Here is an 18,770-nt window from a genome sequence, read left to right on the forward strand (position 1 = left end):
TTATCCTCTTACAAAATTCCAGACCCTGTTTAGTATCGTTTAGGTTCTTATCAGGATGCCATGTCTTTATAAGCTTATGGAAAGCTTCTTTTATTTCTCGTTGTGTTGCGTTTTGCCTAATATGAAGTGTCTTATAATGATTTTCAAATTTTGTACGCATTTAATCGGTATGTTTCTTATGAATCTTAATAAAAACTAAGTTGCAAATGCACTGTTCGAAGAAACAGAAGTGCTCGAGATGATGCATGTGAAGTCCCACATTCAACTTACCTACTGTTAATTTTCAATTAACTTAACATTTCTTTACAATGTTAATAACATCGAATTGGACTTATCGGAAGCTATCGACGGTATCGATAGCTTTAAAAACCGGACATTCATTTGTTGATATATGAATATCTGCATATTTAATGTATTAGCATTAACCATAGATCATTGTTATGTTACGTACTTTGAAAATCCTAAAATCTGTACCAATCTTAATTAAAAGCCATCTATTCAAATAGAGCGAAAGTAAGATTTCGATTATTTCACTCTTGTTTTATGATTCTAATACCCAAGGCGATTTAAACAGCAATATTTAAGTTTATCATTTATTGAAAACTAATTTTTAATTTTGGGCATGTTCCGAATAACTCATAGAGGAAGACGAAGTCACTGTCGAGGACGCTTCTGAATCACTACTTTGAGATGAAATCTTGCTTGCACTCCATTTCCAAAAGGTAACTGTCGAGCTGACTGTCCATGACCAGACTTTTGATAGAGCTGCACAGCGGAGCCTGCAATAGTACTCACAGACGAAGTAACTGCCGAGGATGCCTCTAAATGTTGATGTCGGCATTCCGCTCTGATCTGCTATTTGTGGTGCCACTGTCAACGAAGACGTCTCTAACGGTTGCTTATTACAAGCTTTTCTTTCAGCTGATATAATACATAGCCCACCAAGATAGAGCCGCCAGCAATGAAGACTTCATTTAAAATCGAGTCCATATACAACTCCTGAGAATTGAGTTTTGCATCCCGCTCAGCACTGTGACATCCTTTATATAGTATACGTCCAGGAGATCTCGATAAGCTTTGGTAATTTCAGCTTTATTAGCATTTTTCTTTATATTGAGAATATCGTAGGGATCATAACTAACCAACGAAACTGAATGATTGTGCAAAATTACAACAAATGAGATTCAGGTTTATTTTGAAATGCTGATCTACAGGGATTAATCGAAATAGTTAGATTGTAATTTAATAATCATTGCTATTCATTATATCGATTAGTGCTACTTTGTAAGCAACAGAGAACACAACATTTTTGGGGTTCACCGATATTCAGCTTCCAACAACAATGTATACCAAGGTTACCGTAACCGTTTTCTTTGTTATAGACATTTGAAAAAAATTTCAAATTATTGCAATTATCAATGAGAAATAAAAAAACAAGTTGATCGTAAATAAATACGATTGCAATAAAAGTAGATACTGAAAGAAGTGTCTTAGTTATTTTAAATAATTTCATTTAATATGCGCATTAAATTGCTTTTTGTCTAGAATGCATTGAAAATTGGATTCAGTGCCATAACAAAGCATACACATTCGTAGGAATAAAGAACTTAGAAACAGCTGTTTAAAGACTAGAATATCTGTTTACATTTTATGATGAAATAGAATTTCAAAGTAGCGAAACAAATTTTTATTAATTTACAGGATCTTTTGTTCGATGAAGAATATTGTTCATTGCGCCGATTTAATTAAATGTATATAAATGTATACAATAATAACAACTATTTTATAAGTATTTATATATTAGCATTAGAATTAAGCACAATAATTTTTTTAGTGACTCATTCACTTGTATCACTATCGCTATTCGGTTCAGGTTTCTTTGTAAAATATTGAAATGTTTTGAACGCAGCAAAAGCAAACAAAACTGTTCCGCCAACGGCACACATAAACGGCAGCATATCAGCTGATGGTTGTGCGAAAGTATTTTGGCCACCACCGTTTTTGAGTCCCTCTTCCCCATATTGGTCGTATAACTCTCGTTTTTCCTTGTTTGATAGTATTTCGAATGCTGCTGCAACTTCCTTGAAGCGGTTTGCAGCCTCAGGGTGGTCATTTTTATCTGGATGATACTTAAGGGCCATCCGCTTGTAACCTTTTTTGATTTCCTCATCACTTGCTGTCCTGTTGATGCCAAGAATTTCATAGTAGTTTTTGCCCATTGTATGACTTATTGGGAACTTTGATTGGTGGCTTATTTATGTAGCTGAGTCACTTGTAAGCTTTGCTTATTGCACAACAAGATTTTAATCACAGCTTTAGAAATTGTCTAAGCAACTATCGATATTTAATAATAATGATTAGGAATAACGATTGCTGTGTCCATACATTTGATGTTAATGTGAACATATTTTTTTGTTTTTGTTTGTTTTGTTTTTCAGTGTTACCCCACTATTTTCAAAATATGAACTATCGATTGCTATATCGCGGATATAAATTTGATCATATGAACATGAATATAGATTTATGTTTAACGAAAATATGACGGAAGTATATGAGCTTGAGTTATTGAGGACAGCTGCAGAAAAGTTCCTTTTGTAGTGCATGACAATTATAACAATCGATGTATTTGACAAAGTAATCGCTACAATCGATAGCTGTGTACTAAATATCGAACATCTCGTCCATTTGGTCCAAGTCACCACCGCGTATAGTTTGTGTTTTGGTAAGTGAAAATTGGAATCTTTAAAAATAAATGACATCCTCAAACTATTATTATGTAAAGTTTGAAATTTGACGAAAACCAATAATAATGTACACCATACTAATTATATATGAACATTTTTGCAGTTCTTAAATTCAATTGAGTCCCTAATACACATACAAAATGGTTAGGGAGAACAAAGCAGCATGGAAGGCTCAGTACTTCATCAAAGTTGTGGTATGTACAATCTAGCAATAATAATATATTATTACCGCTTATGTATTATTAACGATTTTTTTAATGTAGGAACTGTTCGATGAGTTCCCGAAGTGTTTTATTGTCGGCGCTGACAATGTTGGCTCCAAGCAGATGCAGAACATCCGTACGAGCCTCCGAGGCCTCGCTGTCGTACTGATGGGCAAGAACACGATGATGCGCAAGGCAATTCGTGGACATTTGGAGAACAATCCTCAGTTGGAGAAGCTGTTGCCTCACATCAAAGGCAATGTTGGCTTTGTGTTCACCAAGGGCGATTTAGCTGAGGTTCGTGATAAGCTGTTGGAATCGAAGGTGCGCGCACCTGCTCGTCCAGGCGCCATTGCACCATTGCCTGTCATCATTCCGGCCCAGAACACAGGTCTGGGTCCAGAGAAGACCAGTTTCTTCCAGGCTCTGTCCATCCCGACTAAGATTTCAAAGGGTACAATTGAAATCATCAATGATGTGCCCATCTTGAAGCCTGGAGACAAAGTTGGTGCCTCTGAGGCTACTTTGCTTAACATGTTGAACATCTCGCCATTCTCGTATGGCCTGCTCGTCAGCCAGGTTTATGATTCGGGTTCCATCTTCTCGCCTGAGATCTTAGACATCAAGCCCGAGGATTTGCGTGCCAAGTTCCAACAGGGTGTGGCCAATTTGGCTGCTGTCTGTTTGTCTGTTGGCTATCCAACGATTGCGTCCGCACCTCACAGCATTGCCAACGGATTCAAGAACCTGTTGGCCATCGCTGCTACCACAGAGGTTGAGTTTAAGGAAGCTACCACCATCAAGGAGTACATCAAGGATCCCAGCAAGTTCGCTGCTGCTACCGCTACTGCGGCCCCAGCTGCTGGTGGCGGCGCTGCCGAAAAGAAGGAAGAAAAGAAGGTCGAGTCCGAATCCGAAGAAGAGGATGACGACATGGGCTTTGGACTTTTCGATTAAGCACCACAATAATTGCCTGCGATTGAGTGCTCTGTTACAATTTCAATGTTTACATCAATTTTGCATAACTACTTGTGCAAATTATTGTCGCGGTTTGACAAACCCAATGACAAGTTGCATGTGCAGTGAGCAAACAACAACAATAAATATGTAAACTTTGATATTTGTATATGTTCTGTGTTTTTATTCTTGTATAATAGTTTGGAAAGCTTTTTGGATTCAATAATCATTGATTGCACTGAGGATGTAGATTGTGTAATATTTAACACATTTGTGCACATGATTGTAGAAAGTTTCGTTTGCTGGTATCTACACAATTTAGCTAGCAACATTTTCGTTGGAAACATTGCTGCGCAGCGTTGAGGAGCAGGCGAGCATGTTTGCCTTAGCAACATTGTTGCCAACCCTATTCAATATTAACATTTAGGAATACATAAACAATTAACTTAAATATAACGCTACTAAGGTCGTTGATTGCCATGAGGCAACATATCAAATCTGTTTTTATTAATATTATAATACGCTTATGCTATTATGTCAGACTTTTATTTTATAATTTTATTTTGTATTTATTTTTTTTTATTATATTAGAATTTGAGGCTATATTCTACGTTAGCGTATTTGTAGATTGACAATGCCGATCGCAAGTATTATTCCTTGTTGCATGTTGCAGTCCTTAAGCTTTATTTTCTTTTCTTTTCTTTGCTCGTTTTTTTTTGAGCCAACAGCCATTTTATTGCCCTCTTCAAATGGCCAAAAGGCTGCGTGTGCAATCCACGTAACGTTGCGACGTCTGCTGCATTGTCTGCCACCCCATATATTTACAAAGTAATTACTTGTGATAAAATGAATTTCACAAGATGAGAAAAGTTTAAAGTTTTCGCTGGCGCTGCTGTTGCTGCTGCTGCTGCTGTCGTTGGAGCTGCGACGCGACGCCTTTTGATATTTTTTGCAAGAACGTCGGCGTCGACGGCGACGCTGCTCATAAAAATTCAATTTGTCTTGACAAAATACGCAAGAAATTAAGAATGTGCCAAGTTGCAGCAGCAAAGAAACTTTATTTCTCTTTTATTTATTTTTATTTTATTTTTTTCTGAGGCGAAAATGAGTTACGCGGCTGGGGCGTGAAAATGAAAATGACACGCCCCCCCAGCCAACAAAAGCCCCGGGCAAAGTTAAACACTGCATAACTAGCCGAGACCGAGAGCCCAACAACTAGAGCTACTATGGATAAATAAAACCATTTCGCAGACCATCTACAAAAGTTGAGCGCGTGAGTTAGTCACGCGATAGCAAGTCTTAACCTACTGATAGTACAGCTTTAGTATATTAAATAATACAAAATAAGAACTAGTCTCATATCTTAAGTGCATAAATTAAAATTTCCAGTTTCCAGTAGTTGAACTAAAGTCATTTTCTTGAGTGTTGTTGTTATAACTATTGCTCCACTCTTAATTTAATCGGACTTTAAAGGTTAGTTACGAGGAAAAAAGCCAAGGAAGCCGTGTAAATTTTCAATATTCTTCAATTCTGCTAAACGTCTTGCGCGCTCGGCTTTAGCTGATCCGGTTCAGACGCTGATCTGGTTCGATAACAATTACCTTACACAATGTCTATTAATCACGTGTCCATCACTAGAATTTCCATTAGCTTCCCATTTGGTTGGTCGTAAATTAATAAAGGCATTGCATAATTTCAGGCGCCGCTGGCGGCAAATACACAAAAATTAACATAAATTGCGGAGGGGTGGCCGAGCCCGCACCGTCCGCAGCCACTCCCCAGCTACCCACTCACCACATCTAATATCGGCACCGTCACTGACATTCGAAATCAAAATGCGATTGGCAAAATGATTTGCTTCAATTTTTGTGATGCGCATAACAAATGAAGTTTGGACATTTGGACAATTGATTGGGACGCCACGAAACGGACGAACAAACAGCAACCAGATTTCAGAGTCAGAGACCAGAGACCCATATAGACAATATTCGATAACACAGACACACACACACAAGTACATATACAATGGCTGACATGCACAACAACAAAATGTGGAACAGTCGTCAGATTTGAGTTTTGGACTGGCAGTCTCTCCACTCAACTTGACTCGGTTTGGCTATCAATACGCATAGATAGATAGATTTGTATGCATATTTTTGCTTTGGCATTTCGTTTGTGTGCTAAACATGTGAATGCCATCGATATAACGATGATGCTGCCTGTCATGCATGTTTGTCTCAGTTGCCCAGCCTCCGTCCATACGATTTTCGCTCAGCTGAGATTTGTTTTGCCAAAAGATTGGCACATAAAACCATTGGCCAATGGCTAAACAAATCCAACTTAATTCAATTCACGATTCATCGAAGAACACAATAAAGTTATAAAATATTTGTAAAATTTTTCAAAAACTTTTAAATTCTGCTGAAATTGTAAAATTAAACGTTCTGCATAAATTTTAACTTGTGCTGCGCGCACTTTGTCACATAGGCAATTTAATATTATGTATGTGGTATAAGCAACTTCCCAGTAACTCGATAATTTCATATAGCATCATCCAGCATATAACATATCCACATCCCATACCATCTCATTCTAATCTGGCTCTCATAATAGGCACGTGAAAATAAATTCCCAGCAATTGCTTTTTAGAATTTTTGGGCAGAGCGCGAGGGCGATAACTGCTCTTACATGAAAGGGGTGTGTGTGTGTGTGTGTGTGTGTGTCTGTGTTAGGGATAAAACAGTGAATGTGTGGGTGTGACTGAGCAGGCGCTTGTGATTTATGTGGGCTCTCCTGTTCTCGTTTGGCTGCTGTTGGCAACTCAAAACATATGCATAGATAAATTATACGCGGTAAGCGCCCACAAGCCCCAAAATTGTTGACAACAACAACAAAAGCAACAACAATAACAACAACAACTGCAACAATAACAACCACAATATGGAAGTGGAAGAGCAAATATTTTGATGTGACGAAACTAAATTGGGCGTGGCAAGGTGAGCATCGCATGCTAAACTGTAGCATAGAAATACCCCTTTATACCCAGCAAGAGTGTATACAACTTCTGCCATAATATATGTAGCACATAGAAGGCAGTAAATGCATTGCCATAAAAAATATGCGCCCAGTAGCTGAGCAACTCTAATGGATCACTGTTGATATACTCTACTAATGGATCTATAAATTATATATTATATACACATTTATTGTTATTATTTTATATATATATATACATATATATTTGTAATGTTGGGTCGCTTTTAACTGTCTATCGATTGTCTCTGTAAGCTGAGCTTCTGTTAAGAATTGATGTATATCGATTGTATGGGAGTTATCGACTCTAAGGATTTTATGGAAACACTGATCGTGCTTCTTCATCTCTTCCGGTAATGTGCGGGTGATGTGCAGCAGAAATTAGTGAAAGTCATCATGATTATTAATCGCAATATTTTGTTTATTTACAATATATATTTAGATGATATTAATGTGTTTTAGATCCTAACGTGGTTTTAATTTCTTAACATTTTCGAATATGTATAATGATTGTTACATAGATAAAATATCATACCTATCAATGAGAGTACTCTTGTCTTGAAGAGTATATCATCTTGGGCATACTGAACAATTTTCTTATGCATATATATATGTATATATATAAATATATATATATATATATATATATATATATATATATGTATATATATAAATCCATTTTATTGTTTACTTTTATTTTTTGCACGATATTCGAATATATTGGCTGTCAGTCAGTTAGAAAATAGATTTTCAGTTATCATTGAAAGGTGCAGCAGCTGCTGGCTGAAAGTTCTGCTGTCAGACTTCCACACTCACAGCCCTCCCCTGCCCCACATCCACGTCTCGGGCCAACAAGCTGAGCTGCCATCAATTGTTACCATTCCACCCCGCATTCAGATGAAGTTGAGCTTTTGTTTTGCATTTTGCAAGTTTTATTTTCTGTTGCTGCTCCTTTGGACATGCGATGCGATGCAATGCGATGTCTATCCTAGGGCAGGTCGAAGTGGACGTTATGCTTAGTAAGCTATTTTCTGATGCTGCATTGGAGTTAATCAAACTTTCAGTCCAGCTACGAAGCTGGATTGCAAATGAACATATTTTGCAAAATTGATTAATTAAATTGGACGCAATTTTTGTAATTAACATGATTAATTATGCTGATGCTGGCTGATTTAGAGTATTAGAATGAGCGTGATATAGATCTGAAGCCAAATTAAGTTCCATAATAAAATGTAACGTATTCAAATGTAGGTATGGAGAAAAGATCTGAACTTATATTAGTTCACATAATAATTCTTATATAAGCAGGTGTGCGATTACATACGTACATTCATACATACATCCTCTGATACATTCATTATCCAAAAAAATAAACACTCCCAATCGACACATCAGAGCTTGTGAGTTACTTGAATTCTTGAGAATCGCATAGGAAGGTTATGCATTTGATGTAAATATGTATGTATACAAACTACCATGAATAAAAACATATTTACATAAATGCTTTAATGTATTCACATTTGTAGATACGTACTTATTAGTACACATACATACATTCATACATACATATGTTATATACATACATACATACATACATGTACATCTGTATATGTATATATATAAACATATATACATTCATACATACATTTTTACATACATACATACATGTAAATCTATATTTATATTCATACATACATACATATATGTTATACATACGTACATGTAATTATGTATAGATACATTTATTAATGTTTCATAACATACATACATACATACATATTATATACATTCATGCAAACATGTACATAGATGAACATATTCATACCAGCTTAAATATTTGCATACATTCACGCACACCTCTATTCGACATAAATACATACACTTATACATACATACATACATACATACATATTACATGCATACGTACATACATGTATGTGTTACATATTTGTCATTCATTGCCTCCTGCACTTGGGCTTCGGAGGATCGCAGAGTGGGACCAGATATAAGGCCGTGCGTGTTTATGAAAATGCGTGGAAACACATGAGGCATATGGGCAAACTTACATTGAAAGACCTACTAAGCTTAGGGACAAAAGTATAGCATTAGTTAGTCGCGAATGTTAAATGAAGCCTCATTATGTAGCTTCGTTCAGTTTAGCCGTATTTCAATCAGTTCGCTCGTCAAGGATTTGCAACTGGGTGGCTGCGTGCTCGCTAATCCTATTAAAATCGCATTGCTTTAATTAGAGACGGGCGCCTTGGCCATATTTCGTTGGCTCGCAACGTGAGAGACTGTAACGGTAACAATAAACGACAACATTTACGGTGTACGATGATTGCAAGGCAAACGAGCAATTAAAAAGGCCATGCGCCAGCTGCCGAGCTTCCTGGCGCAGAGAACACAGCGAGTGACAGAGTAAGAGAGAGAGAGTGAGAAGGAGAGAAAGAGAGATCGGCACCCGGCAACCAGAAAGGCGACCTCGGCCTAAAGCTTGGAGGAGGGATGCACAAGGGCAAGCCTTAACCCACACGTAGATGGCACAACCTTCGGCTCACAGCGAGCGAACGCATTTGGCAGCTGTGTGCTTAAGGCATTTTTACAGCTTTCTTTCGCAGCAAGAGAATGTTCGTTGGGTATTTGAAATATGCACGTAATATTGCAAAATTTTAAGCGTATATCTTTGCATAATTAACTGAGAAAATACTTAGCACACACACACACACGCACACAGACTTATAGAAACACAGCAGCAGGAGCATTGAGGCGAGCTCTTCGCCTCGCAGGCACTTTTACCGCAGCATCCCAATCGCATGCAGCAGAAAAAGCAAAATGAAAAGCGAACAAAACTTTGCAATGATACTTTTTGGGGCCCCACTCACTAACAATGTTTGCAGTCTAACACCCCAGCCCGCCGCCCACCTTCAGGTTGTGTGGAATTTTTAATCTGCTACAGCGGCAACAAACCCAAACAACCACCAGGAGCAGCAGCAGCAGCAGCAGGAGCAACCACCTTCTCCAAGCCCCGCCCATTTTCTGGCCATGTATCTTTCTTTACTGCAGGGCTTTGCATCTTTACGCTTTGCTTAAATATTTTAATTTTTATTGGCTGAAGTTTGCCAACTGTCGCCTGTGCGGTTCCAGTTAGGCTGCCATTTGATAAAGCTGTTAAAAATGTATTTATTTTGGTGCTAAGGTCTGCGGCAATGGAACTCAGCAGCTCAGGCAATCAGCAGCGGCTTTTGATAAGCGCATTTGAGGCATCGCCAAAGGGCGCAACTTGTCTGAAAAATAAGCGAAACGCGACAAAGGTATTAAGAGGCAGCAGCCGAGCCAAAATTTCTATTTATTTACCAAATTAAATAATGAACTTAGGCTGATCGCTGAGCTCTCTGCATGCTCTATTTAATAAACTAAAAATTCTTAGAACTAACTGTCAACCACAAACTGTCCCGACTAGAGATACCCTGCATCAATGCTGAGTGGTTTGATAGCGCTAATTTCTAGTAAATTTGTTCGATAATTTCCTTATCTCTTATCTCTCTCTCATAGGCTTAGTTAACATTCTTATAGACACACATTTAGATGAGCTAGATTGGCTCTTGGTAAAGAGTATGTATTCAGCCTGTTACATACATTTCAGTATAACAATATACCCCGTCATTCAATTTTCAGATTCAGGGCTTACAATTAACAAATGGAACTTAAGGCACAAAGTAATTCCCAAAAAATGTTTGCAGCTTAGCAGCTCTGCTGAGAGATGAAGCGCTGATGGAGCACAGTTAATCTCATTATTCTTGGAGCACAACTTCTGATAGCTCAGTGTGCAAAGTAATTGAGACATAATCAAGTTCTTTGCTGGCATTTAATAACAGTGATCGAACTCACCGGCTAAGCCGTGAGATGCCACCAGGAAGCGGTTAATATGCATTTCTTGATGTTGGCAAGGTAATTCAATGGGTAAGCAACCGTCGTGACCCCACTTGACCACAAATGTTGGCGATGGGGCAAATTGCTGGCCATAAAATCCCTAGAACTGCGGCTGGGCTAAGCTCAACTAACTCGCACTAATAGCCATAATCATAAGCCATAATGACTCCTGCTGCTGCTGCTGAGACTATAGCTCACATTGCACAGAGTGAATGAGCCTGAGCTGAACGTTGCTGGGTCCACTGTGCGTATGCGTAATATGCAGTCAGAGTGGAAACTTTGCGAATGACACCGAAACCGAGACAGCGTCTCTCTCACTCTGTGTGTGTGTGTGACTCTCTGTGTTTAAGTGTGCGTGTGTGTGTGTGTTGCAGTGTCATTTGCATAAAAGTAAAGTTCACCCACTCGACGGCAGCGGAAAATTTGAATGCAACCTGCAAACTTTTGCCAAATTTAAATTATAAATAAGCTGGCGGCTCCACTCGCCTGACTGAGGCTGACTCTGGTTCGACTTTGGCTGGATGGGCGGCGGTGGGCAGGGTTTGGTTAGGTTGACGCTGTCGACTCTAAACAAAACCTCATATGCATCGAAACGTAACGGCAAAAAGGATTTTAAGTGAAGTTGAAGTTGACTACACGACCGCATGCCACCACAGCTCGTAGCATCAACTGCAACCCCTCGTTCCCCTAGAGACCACTTACATTGCAGGAGCAAAGTTTCGACTTTGGTTCCGGTTTCTCCTTAAGGGTGGCGAGGGCCTCCAAAAAACTAACATCGAGAAAATAAGCACAAAGTGAAAACTACACGCGCATATTCCAATTCCGCCTCACTAGACAAAGTGCAAAGCGCTGTGCGTGTGTCTTTCGGTGGTTGTACAGACCACCAGACACCGCCAACACCACCAACATCACCAACACCACCAGACAGCAGCATCTGCAGCACCATCAAACCGCTCGAATTCAGCGTCAAAGGGCACGCGTCTGCCGGGCACCGCAGCGCAAGTTTAAATGTCATGTAAAATGTTTCCACTTACACAAATTAATGTGTAGAATTTAATTTCGTTGCAGCAATAAGACAAGCAAGCATCCTTGCCTCTCCGAAAGCCAGTGCAAATGAAAATGAAAACGTATTGAAACCAACGCGCACCACATCGCGCTGAGCCATAACTATTTTAACACCACCAGCATTAATAAATAAATAGCCTTAAGCGTGGTTAAGCACAAGAAGCTAAGGGCAAAAATATATATATGCAAATGTCTGCCAGTATTATGCATTTCATTTGCCAACTAAGCACTATTCCAGTTCTTTATTAAGATCATTAAACTCGCTAAAAAAACATTTATTAACATTGTTACCATGAATATCTCTTAATAATAAACGTTTGCTAAGGTTTGGCATCTGCTCATCTCAACCTCATCTAAAGCTAATTTTCAATTTGAGTAACTGACCTTTTTTTATTGCATGTTGTAGAATTGGACGTTTCAAAATGTATTTGATATTAATAAGTAAACAAGCCTTTTGTAACAGGCAGGATGCGGTAGACAGGACAGACTCTACATAGCTTAAGTAAGTTCTTGATCAGCAGCCAGGCCAATCAATCTATGCCTATCCAGCTAGCTGTCTGTTCCTTTAGCAGTCAGTTTATGCACAAGCTACATAAACTGGAAATAAAACCATCGATCACTTTATTTATTTAAATTAAATTGATTTTATTCTATTTGAATCATTAGTTATTGAGCGCAGTTTTTAGAGCTTGACTTACACAATTTGACTAATTGATTTATGGTACGGGTATTTCGGTTGTTGGATACTTTTATCTGTCTCCCATTATATATAAAAATATGTATTATATATATATATATTAAATACATAAATATATATAAATAATATATATATAAATAAATAATAAATAAATATATATATATATGTATTTATATATATTTTATTTTATTTTTATTTTTTTATATATATTTATTTATTTGTTTATGCATTTAAAAGATCTTTGCATTAATTGTTAATTAATAACAATTATTAATTAGTTGTTAAGAATATAAATTTTTTGCTTTATCAATTAGAAGTGGCAGCTGCTGTCTGCTTTTAAATAAAGTCAATATCTACGACATATTTAGAATTTAATAAAGCTTAAATTTTAATAATATAAATTCTTAAAATATTACCATTAATCATAATGTTATACTGACATACAAACAGTAATAAGAATAATAATAAGAACAATGATAATGATAATGAGTATATTAATATATAATTATATAATTGCTGAACTAAAAAACATAAAATTAGAGAAAAAGCAACCCATTCTAGTTCGGAATCCTACTGCGTTCATACAGATGGAGGTGCAGATGGGCAGACATTGCACTCACTCAATATATTCTTTTCACTTTGTTAACAAATCATATTAATAATAATAATTCATACTAAAATGAAGCAAAATCTTTGAATATAAATAATTGCAGCCATTAATAATTAGCATATATAAGGCGAGCACTTTTCACATTTGGTTCATTTGCAATGGCATACAAAATGAGGGCAATTTATAACTGTTATGTTAGGTGTGCAGCGCATTTAAATTTCCACAATATACAAGACTAGGAAAACCAAGTAAAATACATCAAATGCAAACCAAATGCTCGAATTCATCACTTAGACAGCAGACAGCAGACAGCAGCTTCAACTGCCATTGGAAGGCTCACACTCGCTGGCATTTGCTACAAATTTTTGGCCAAATGAAGCGAACTCCCTTTTGGCTAAAAGGGTTTAGAGAGAGAGGGGGTGAGACTAGCTCCATATGTGATATGCTTGAGAGACTTTTAGCTTCATTGCTTGATTTGTTTAAATGCCTTTGCTGTGTTTGGTTTATGGTTGTGTCATTGGGCATTTGCTTTTTTTTGTTTTTGTTCGCAGCAGAGTCGTGGGACTGGTCTCTCTGGGGGGTTGAAGGGATTGCGGGCTGGAGAGCTTAGTGCTTAACTTGTCTAAATATCTTGTTTGTCTGCTTCTGCATGTGTTAAATGAAAAGTTTTTGGCATTGCTGGTGCATTTGTTGATGGCCCCATAGATACAAAAGTTATTTGCCATAGCTAAACCAACTGAAAGTATTTGAATCTGCCCCAGAACACAGACAACCCCTAAACAAATTTCTCTCTGGCCCTGCGTGTGTGTGTGTGTGTGCGTATGTGTCTAAATGTCAGCATATGCATATAATAATAAAAACAAATATGGCTAAAAGTCTCGAGCTCAGCACATTTGCTCCTCTCCCTGGCCTCGTGCTGCAGATACATTTGTATCAGAATATTTGGTACGTACATAATACATAAATAAATAAAATACATGACTCAAATTAATTAATTTCCTTACTAAGTAATTACATGCTTAACATGCTGTTGATATAGGGGAAGGGGCAGCAGCAGTGCCATTCCTAACCCCTTGACTGAAACTTGCTTTTTGAGCTGAAAGTATTTGGAAGTTTAGCGAACTGTATTTTGATTAGCTCAAGGGTCTGCTATGCTTAACACCACAGTATTTCTAGTTCTTCAGTTGTTTTATGGCTCTTTTTTCAATTTTGGTAATTAAATTATATAAGTATTTGCGGCATGCTATAAGACTCGCACAAATTTCATTCTGTTTTTCTTTTGGTATTTGTTTACTTTCGAGAAATCCGTGCTCGTTTCAGTTCATATTTTTCACAAGCAAATTACAAGCACAGCAAAAACAGGAGCAGCTTAGCCTTAGCCTGAGCCAGGAGCTGTGTGGGGGTACAGTTTTTGGGTTGAGTTGTGAAAATGCTTACGAAACTTGTAACAAATACAAAAGTCAATGGCGCTGCAAAAGAAGTTTTTGCCTGGCAGCGCACACGGTAAATCTTGCAAGCTAAAACTTTCGACTTGCTTAAATAAACTCAACACACACACAGATACAGACAGATGGAAGCACACGTACTCACACACACGCACACACACCAGCAGAGCCAGGCGCAGCTAGACAGAGACATGCTGAGACACAGATACTCAAATGCGTTTCTATAAGCTGCTTTTCCCATGCACATACATACATGACGATTCCATGGCTTCGGTCTCTGACTTCAACTCCAACTCCTTGCACAGAATGTTTCCGATTGCCCTTCCTTCCAATTCGCATTTTCAGCAATTTGATTACAAAGCACACTGACACAACTTGCTATGAAAATATTTATATACCAGTTTCAATTTACTAAATATATGCATTTATGTGTGTGAAATACACCCTACAATAGATCGTTATAAATGAAGTAAATAAATGTAAATAGAATGCCTTATTTAGACACATTTCAAATATTTTCTTCCTTGGTCCTAAGTGTTGGGGCTTTAGCTGAGATTTAGCCTCTCATCATATCTTCTTCTATATTTTTTTTAGATCATTTCTGATTTTTGAAAGTATGTCTCTGTCTCTTTTTCTTCTTTCTCTTTTCTTCTTTCTCTTTCTTTCTTCTCTTTCTTCTTTCTTTTTTCCTCTATCTTTCTCTGTTCTCTCTTTTTCCTCTGCCTCTCTCTGTTCTCTCAGTCTCTCTCTTCTCAGTCTCTCTCTCTCTCTATTCCCTATCGTACCTGTCTCTTTCTCCTTTGTCTCTCTAGGTTCTCAATCATCTCTGTCTCTTTCTCTTCTCTTTACTGCCTCTCTCTCTCTCTCTCTTCCCTGTTTCCCTCTCTTCTCTTCTCTTTCTCTCTCTTCTTTCTCTCTCTTCTTTCTCTCTCTTCTTTCTCTCTCTTCTTTCTCTCTCTTCTTTCTCTCTCTTCTTTCTCTCTCTTCTTTCTCTCTCTTCTTTCTCTCTCTTCTTTCTCTCTCTTCTTTCTCTCTCTTCTTTCTCTCTCTTCTTTCTCTCTCTTCTCTCTTCTTCTCTCTCTTCTTTCTCTCTCTTCTTTCTCTCTCTTCTTTCTCTCTCTTCTTTCTCTCTCTTCTTTCTCTCTCTTCTTTCTCTCTCTCCTTTCTCTCTCTCTCCCTCCCTCGCTCTCTCTTTCTGCATTGTTCGATCTCTCTGCTACTTTCTAAGTCTCTCGCCTTTTTGCCGCTCTCGTCCACTGTCTTTCTATTCATCTCTCTCACTCTTTCTCAGTCTTTGACTCGTTCTATATCTATATATATCTCTCTATATATCTCTCTCTCATTCTCAAAATTTTATATCCAAGTCTACTATATAATACTGCTTAAATGACAATTTATAGAAATTAAATACTTCAATAATTAATGTCCTTCTGTATGATATCTAAAATTTCTCTAATTGGCTTGCCATTTGAATGGCTGTGAGACCAGTGTGCGCTATTTAGTTGCTAGTTTGTGTTTGCCATGTTTGTTACGCCTGGCAAGCAGCGACCTTGCCAACAACAGCAACTAGCCAAAATCAAACCCAAAAGCCAAAAGAGGTCTGAGCCGAGAGCTAGAACAACCTCTCTGGCCGTAGCTGCATGCTCAGCATTTTCAGTTTCTGTTCTTGTTGAGTTTGACTCGAGTTGAGTTCGAGCTGCTTCCGTACTTTGAGGATATTTGTCTGCTGAATTAATTGGAATTAGTCGCGACATGCTTATCCCAAAGTCTAAAATAAACAATAAAATGGATACCTATTCAAATAGGGCGCGCAAACAGAAGCACACAGCGGAAGTCAAGGAGCAAAAGAAAGAGATAGATAGACAGACAGGGAGAGTGCGAGAGAGAGAGAGAGCGAGCATGGAAGTAAGTAGGATAGCAATAAAGTCCGCACATCATGCAAAAGAACAGGACAGTCCTGGGTGTGGGGGTAAAACAAAGCAAAGTTTTAATGAATTTTGGTTTAAGTTTTCAGCGGGTAGTTGCGCCCTTTGCGATTTCCTGTAAAATGTATTTTAAACGAGTAAAGGAAATTGCATTATTTCAATTACAAATTCGTTAGTCGGCGACGACGATGATGACTACAACGGCAAACGCTCCACGTCTCAGCTGAGATTCGAGTAGACAGCAAACGCCGCAGGCAATTAGTCGTGTCAAAGCTTTCATTATTGTTTTGTCATATTTGCTTTGTGAGGGTGTGTCTGTCTGTGTGTGTGTGTGCGTGTGTGTCAGTCACACTCTAAAGTCTTAATTAATGTATAAATATGTACTCGTCTACTGCGAACTCATATATATATATATATAGATATGAATGTATGTGTGTGTGTGCTATAGGAAAACAGAATAGATTTTATATTTAATTAGTGCAAACTGTGCAAAACTTGGCCTGACACGATGTCGCCAATTGTTGTGGCAACAAAGGCAAACAAATGAACTGGAAGTGGAACTTTTGCCTCAACAACTCAAGCTAGCAGCAGCAATAGCAACAACAACAGCTGTGTGCACCACGGGGCGACATGACAAAAACGCCTCAAGGCAACCATCAAGGGAGCGACAACTGGACCAAGTTCCAACTCTATACAATAGTAATAGTATACTATATAGAGATGACACTCTAGCTCGACACGGCACGATACGACACGAAACAGTAGAGTTATGCCAGAAGTCTACTCAAAGTTCGATTTGGGTATAGATTTATATATAAATGACCTCAATTACAAATAAATTTGAATTTTAAATATCTCTACCTCTCTATCTCTCTCTTTCTGTGTATATATGTATCTCTTTCTATCCTATATATATTCAGTTTTTCCAAATTTTATTTTATTCGCTTTCATATCTCAATGGCCCACTTACACTTATGAGAATTGTATAGAAAGGCTGCATTTGTGTATCACGCCAATCACGAGGGAAATCGAACTGAAATCCGTCTCTAGCTGAGCTGCTGTTGTCCCACTGAGTAGTTCACAGAAGTGCAAAAAGTTTAACAGCTGAGTCCTGGAATGCCCTGCGGCAACACTAAAAGTATTCATCGATTGCCCAATGGATATTCAATGGGACTTATGCCATAAGGCAGCAAAACTCGCGACAGATTTTAAATGAAATTCCCCTGAGTAAAGTATGCTAATTTCTTGAACAATTCGAAATACATATACATATACAATACATATACATATAGTTCAAAAATCTTAAATCATAAATTGTTTCTCTTTTTAGTGGCACCCACATAATTACATTGATTACAAACGACGAGCATTAATAATGCACTTGAATGCTTCTCATATATTATAAATACATATATGACTGCTGGCTGGCACACATCGTCTTAATGAATTTCCATAAATTGTGTGGCAATAATTAAACGCTAACATTTCTCCATGTCAAATTTCATTAAGTGTCGCCCCTGTCTGAGTGTAGGATAATTACCGTTACATTTAGCAGTAGCCGCGACAACTTTTCCCACAGCTCATATCTGCAACACAGCTGTATTTACGTACGTATTCCCATTGACACATCAATTGGCATGTTGGCCATAAAAAATTGAATGCAGTCAAAGAAATAATTTCCACTTAATACTAATTAGAGCGCATGCCGCTGATGGCCGTACAATCGGGAAGAGCTGCAATCAAAAGTTGGGGAACTTCCCCAAATGCCGGGGGTGGACAATCGAGAATTAAGTTCGTTTAAGTAAGTCAGTGCAGTTAGTGGGTTTTATGGCATAGGCTTGCTTCATTAGACACCATTTCAGGCCAGTCACTGGCAGATTGGGTGCACATTCATTATACACTCACCCATACAGGCGCCCGTGTGTGTGAGTGTGTAAATGGCACTTGACTTGTTCGACATAAACATGAAAATGATGATGTCACATTTGCACAATTGTGCGTACAGCAGAAACAACATCAACAACAACAGCAGCAACTATAAAGACATTTAAGTCTGATTGACCGACAATCAAATACCCTATACAAGTAGTTATTATGGCATGCAGCATAATCTAATGACATTTTTCAACTATTCAGCTTTATTTAAGATACGAACAACTAG

The 18,770-nt window shown here is 37.9% G+C and overlaps 2 protein-coding genes across 2 annotated transcripts; one reads left to right on the forward strand and one right to left on the reverse strand.

Moving 5' to 3' along the window:
- Positions 1-1,730: 1,730 nt before the first annotated feature.
- On the reverse strand, positions 1,731-2,423 carry LOC111600977 (dnaJ homolog subfamily B member 5). The gene has a single exon (XM_023317360.2). The coding sequence runs from the start codon at positions 2,217-2,219 to the stop codon at positions 1,839-1,841; it is 381 nt and encodes a 126-aa protein (XP_023173128.1). The 5' UTR covers positions 2,220-2,423; the 3' UTR covers positions 1,731-1,838.
- Positions 2,424-2,629: 206 nt separating this feature from the next.
- On the forward strand, positions 2,630-4,073 carry LOC111600932 (60S acidic ribosomal protein P0). Its single transcript, XM_023317300.1, has 3 exons — positions 2,630-2,722; positions 2,848-2,938; positions 3,008-4,073. Exons 2-3 carry the CDS (start codon positions 2,885-2,887, stop codon positions 3,902-3,904), a joined length of 951 nt encoding a protein of 316 aa, XP_023173068.1. The 5' UTR covers positions 2,630-2,722; positions 2,848-2,884; the 3' UTR covers positions 3,905-4,073.
- The last annotated feature ends 14,697 nt before the right edge of the window (positions 4,074-18,770 follow it).

The sequence above is a fragment of the Drosophila hydei genome, unplaced genomic scaffold (assembly GCF_003285905.1).
Source record: "Drosophila hydei strain 15085-1641.00,03,60 unplaced genomic scaffold, DhydRS2 tig00000001-arrow-pilon, whole genome shotgun sequence".
Taxonomy (NCBI): domain Eukaryota; kingdom Metazoa; phylum Arthropoda; class Insecta; order Diptera; family Drosophilidae; genus Drosophila; species Drosophila hydei.

Coding starts and splice junctions, on each gene's coding strand:
- LOC111600977 (XM_023317360.2), bottom strand. CDS start 2,219: ATGGGCAAAAACTACTATGAAATTCTTGGCATCAACAGGACAGCAAGT.
- LOC111600932 (XM_023317300.1), top strand. CDS start 2,885: ATGGTTAGGGAGAACAAAGCAGCATGGAAGGCTCAGTACTTCATCAAA. Junction 2,939..3,007: donor AGTACTTCATCAAAGTTGTG/GTATGTACAATC, acceptor TTTTTAATGTAG/GAACTGTTCGATGAGTTCCC.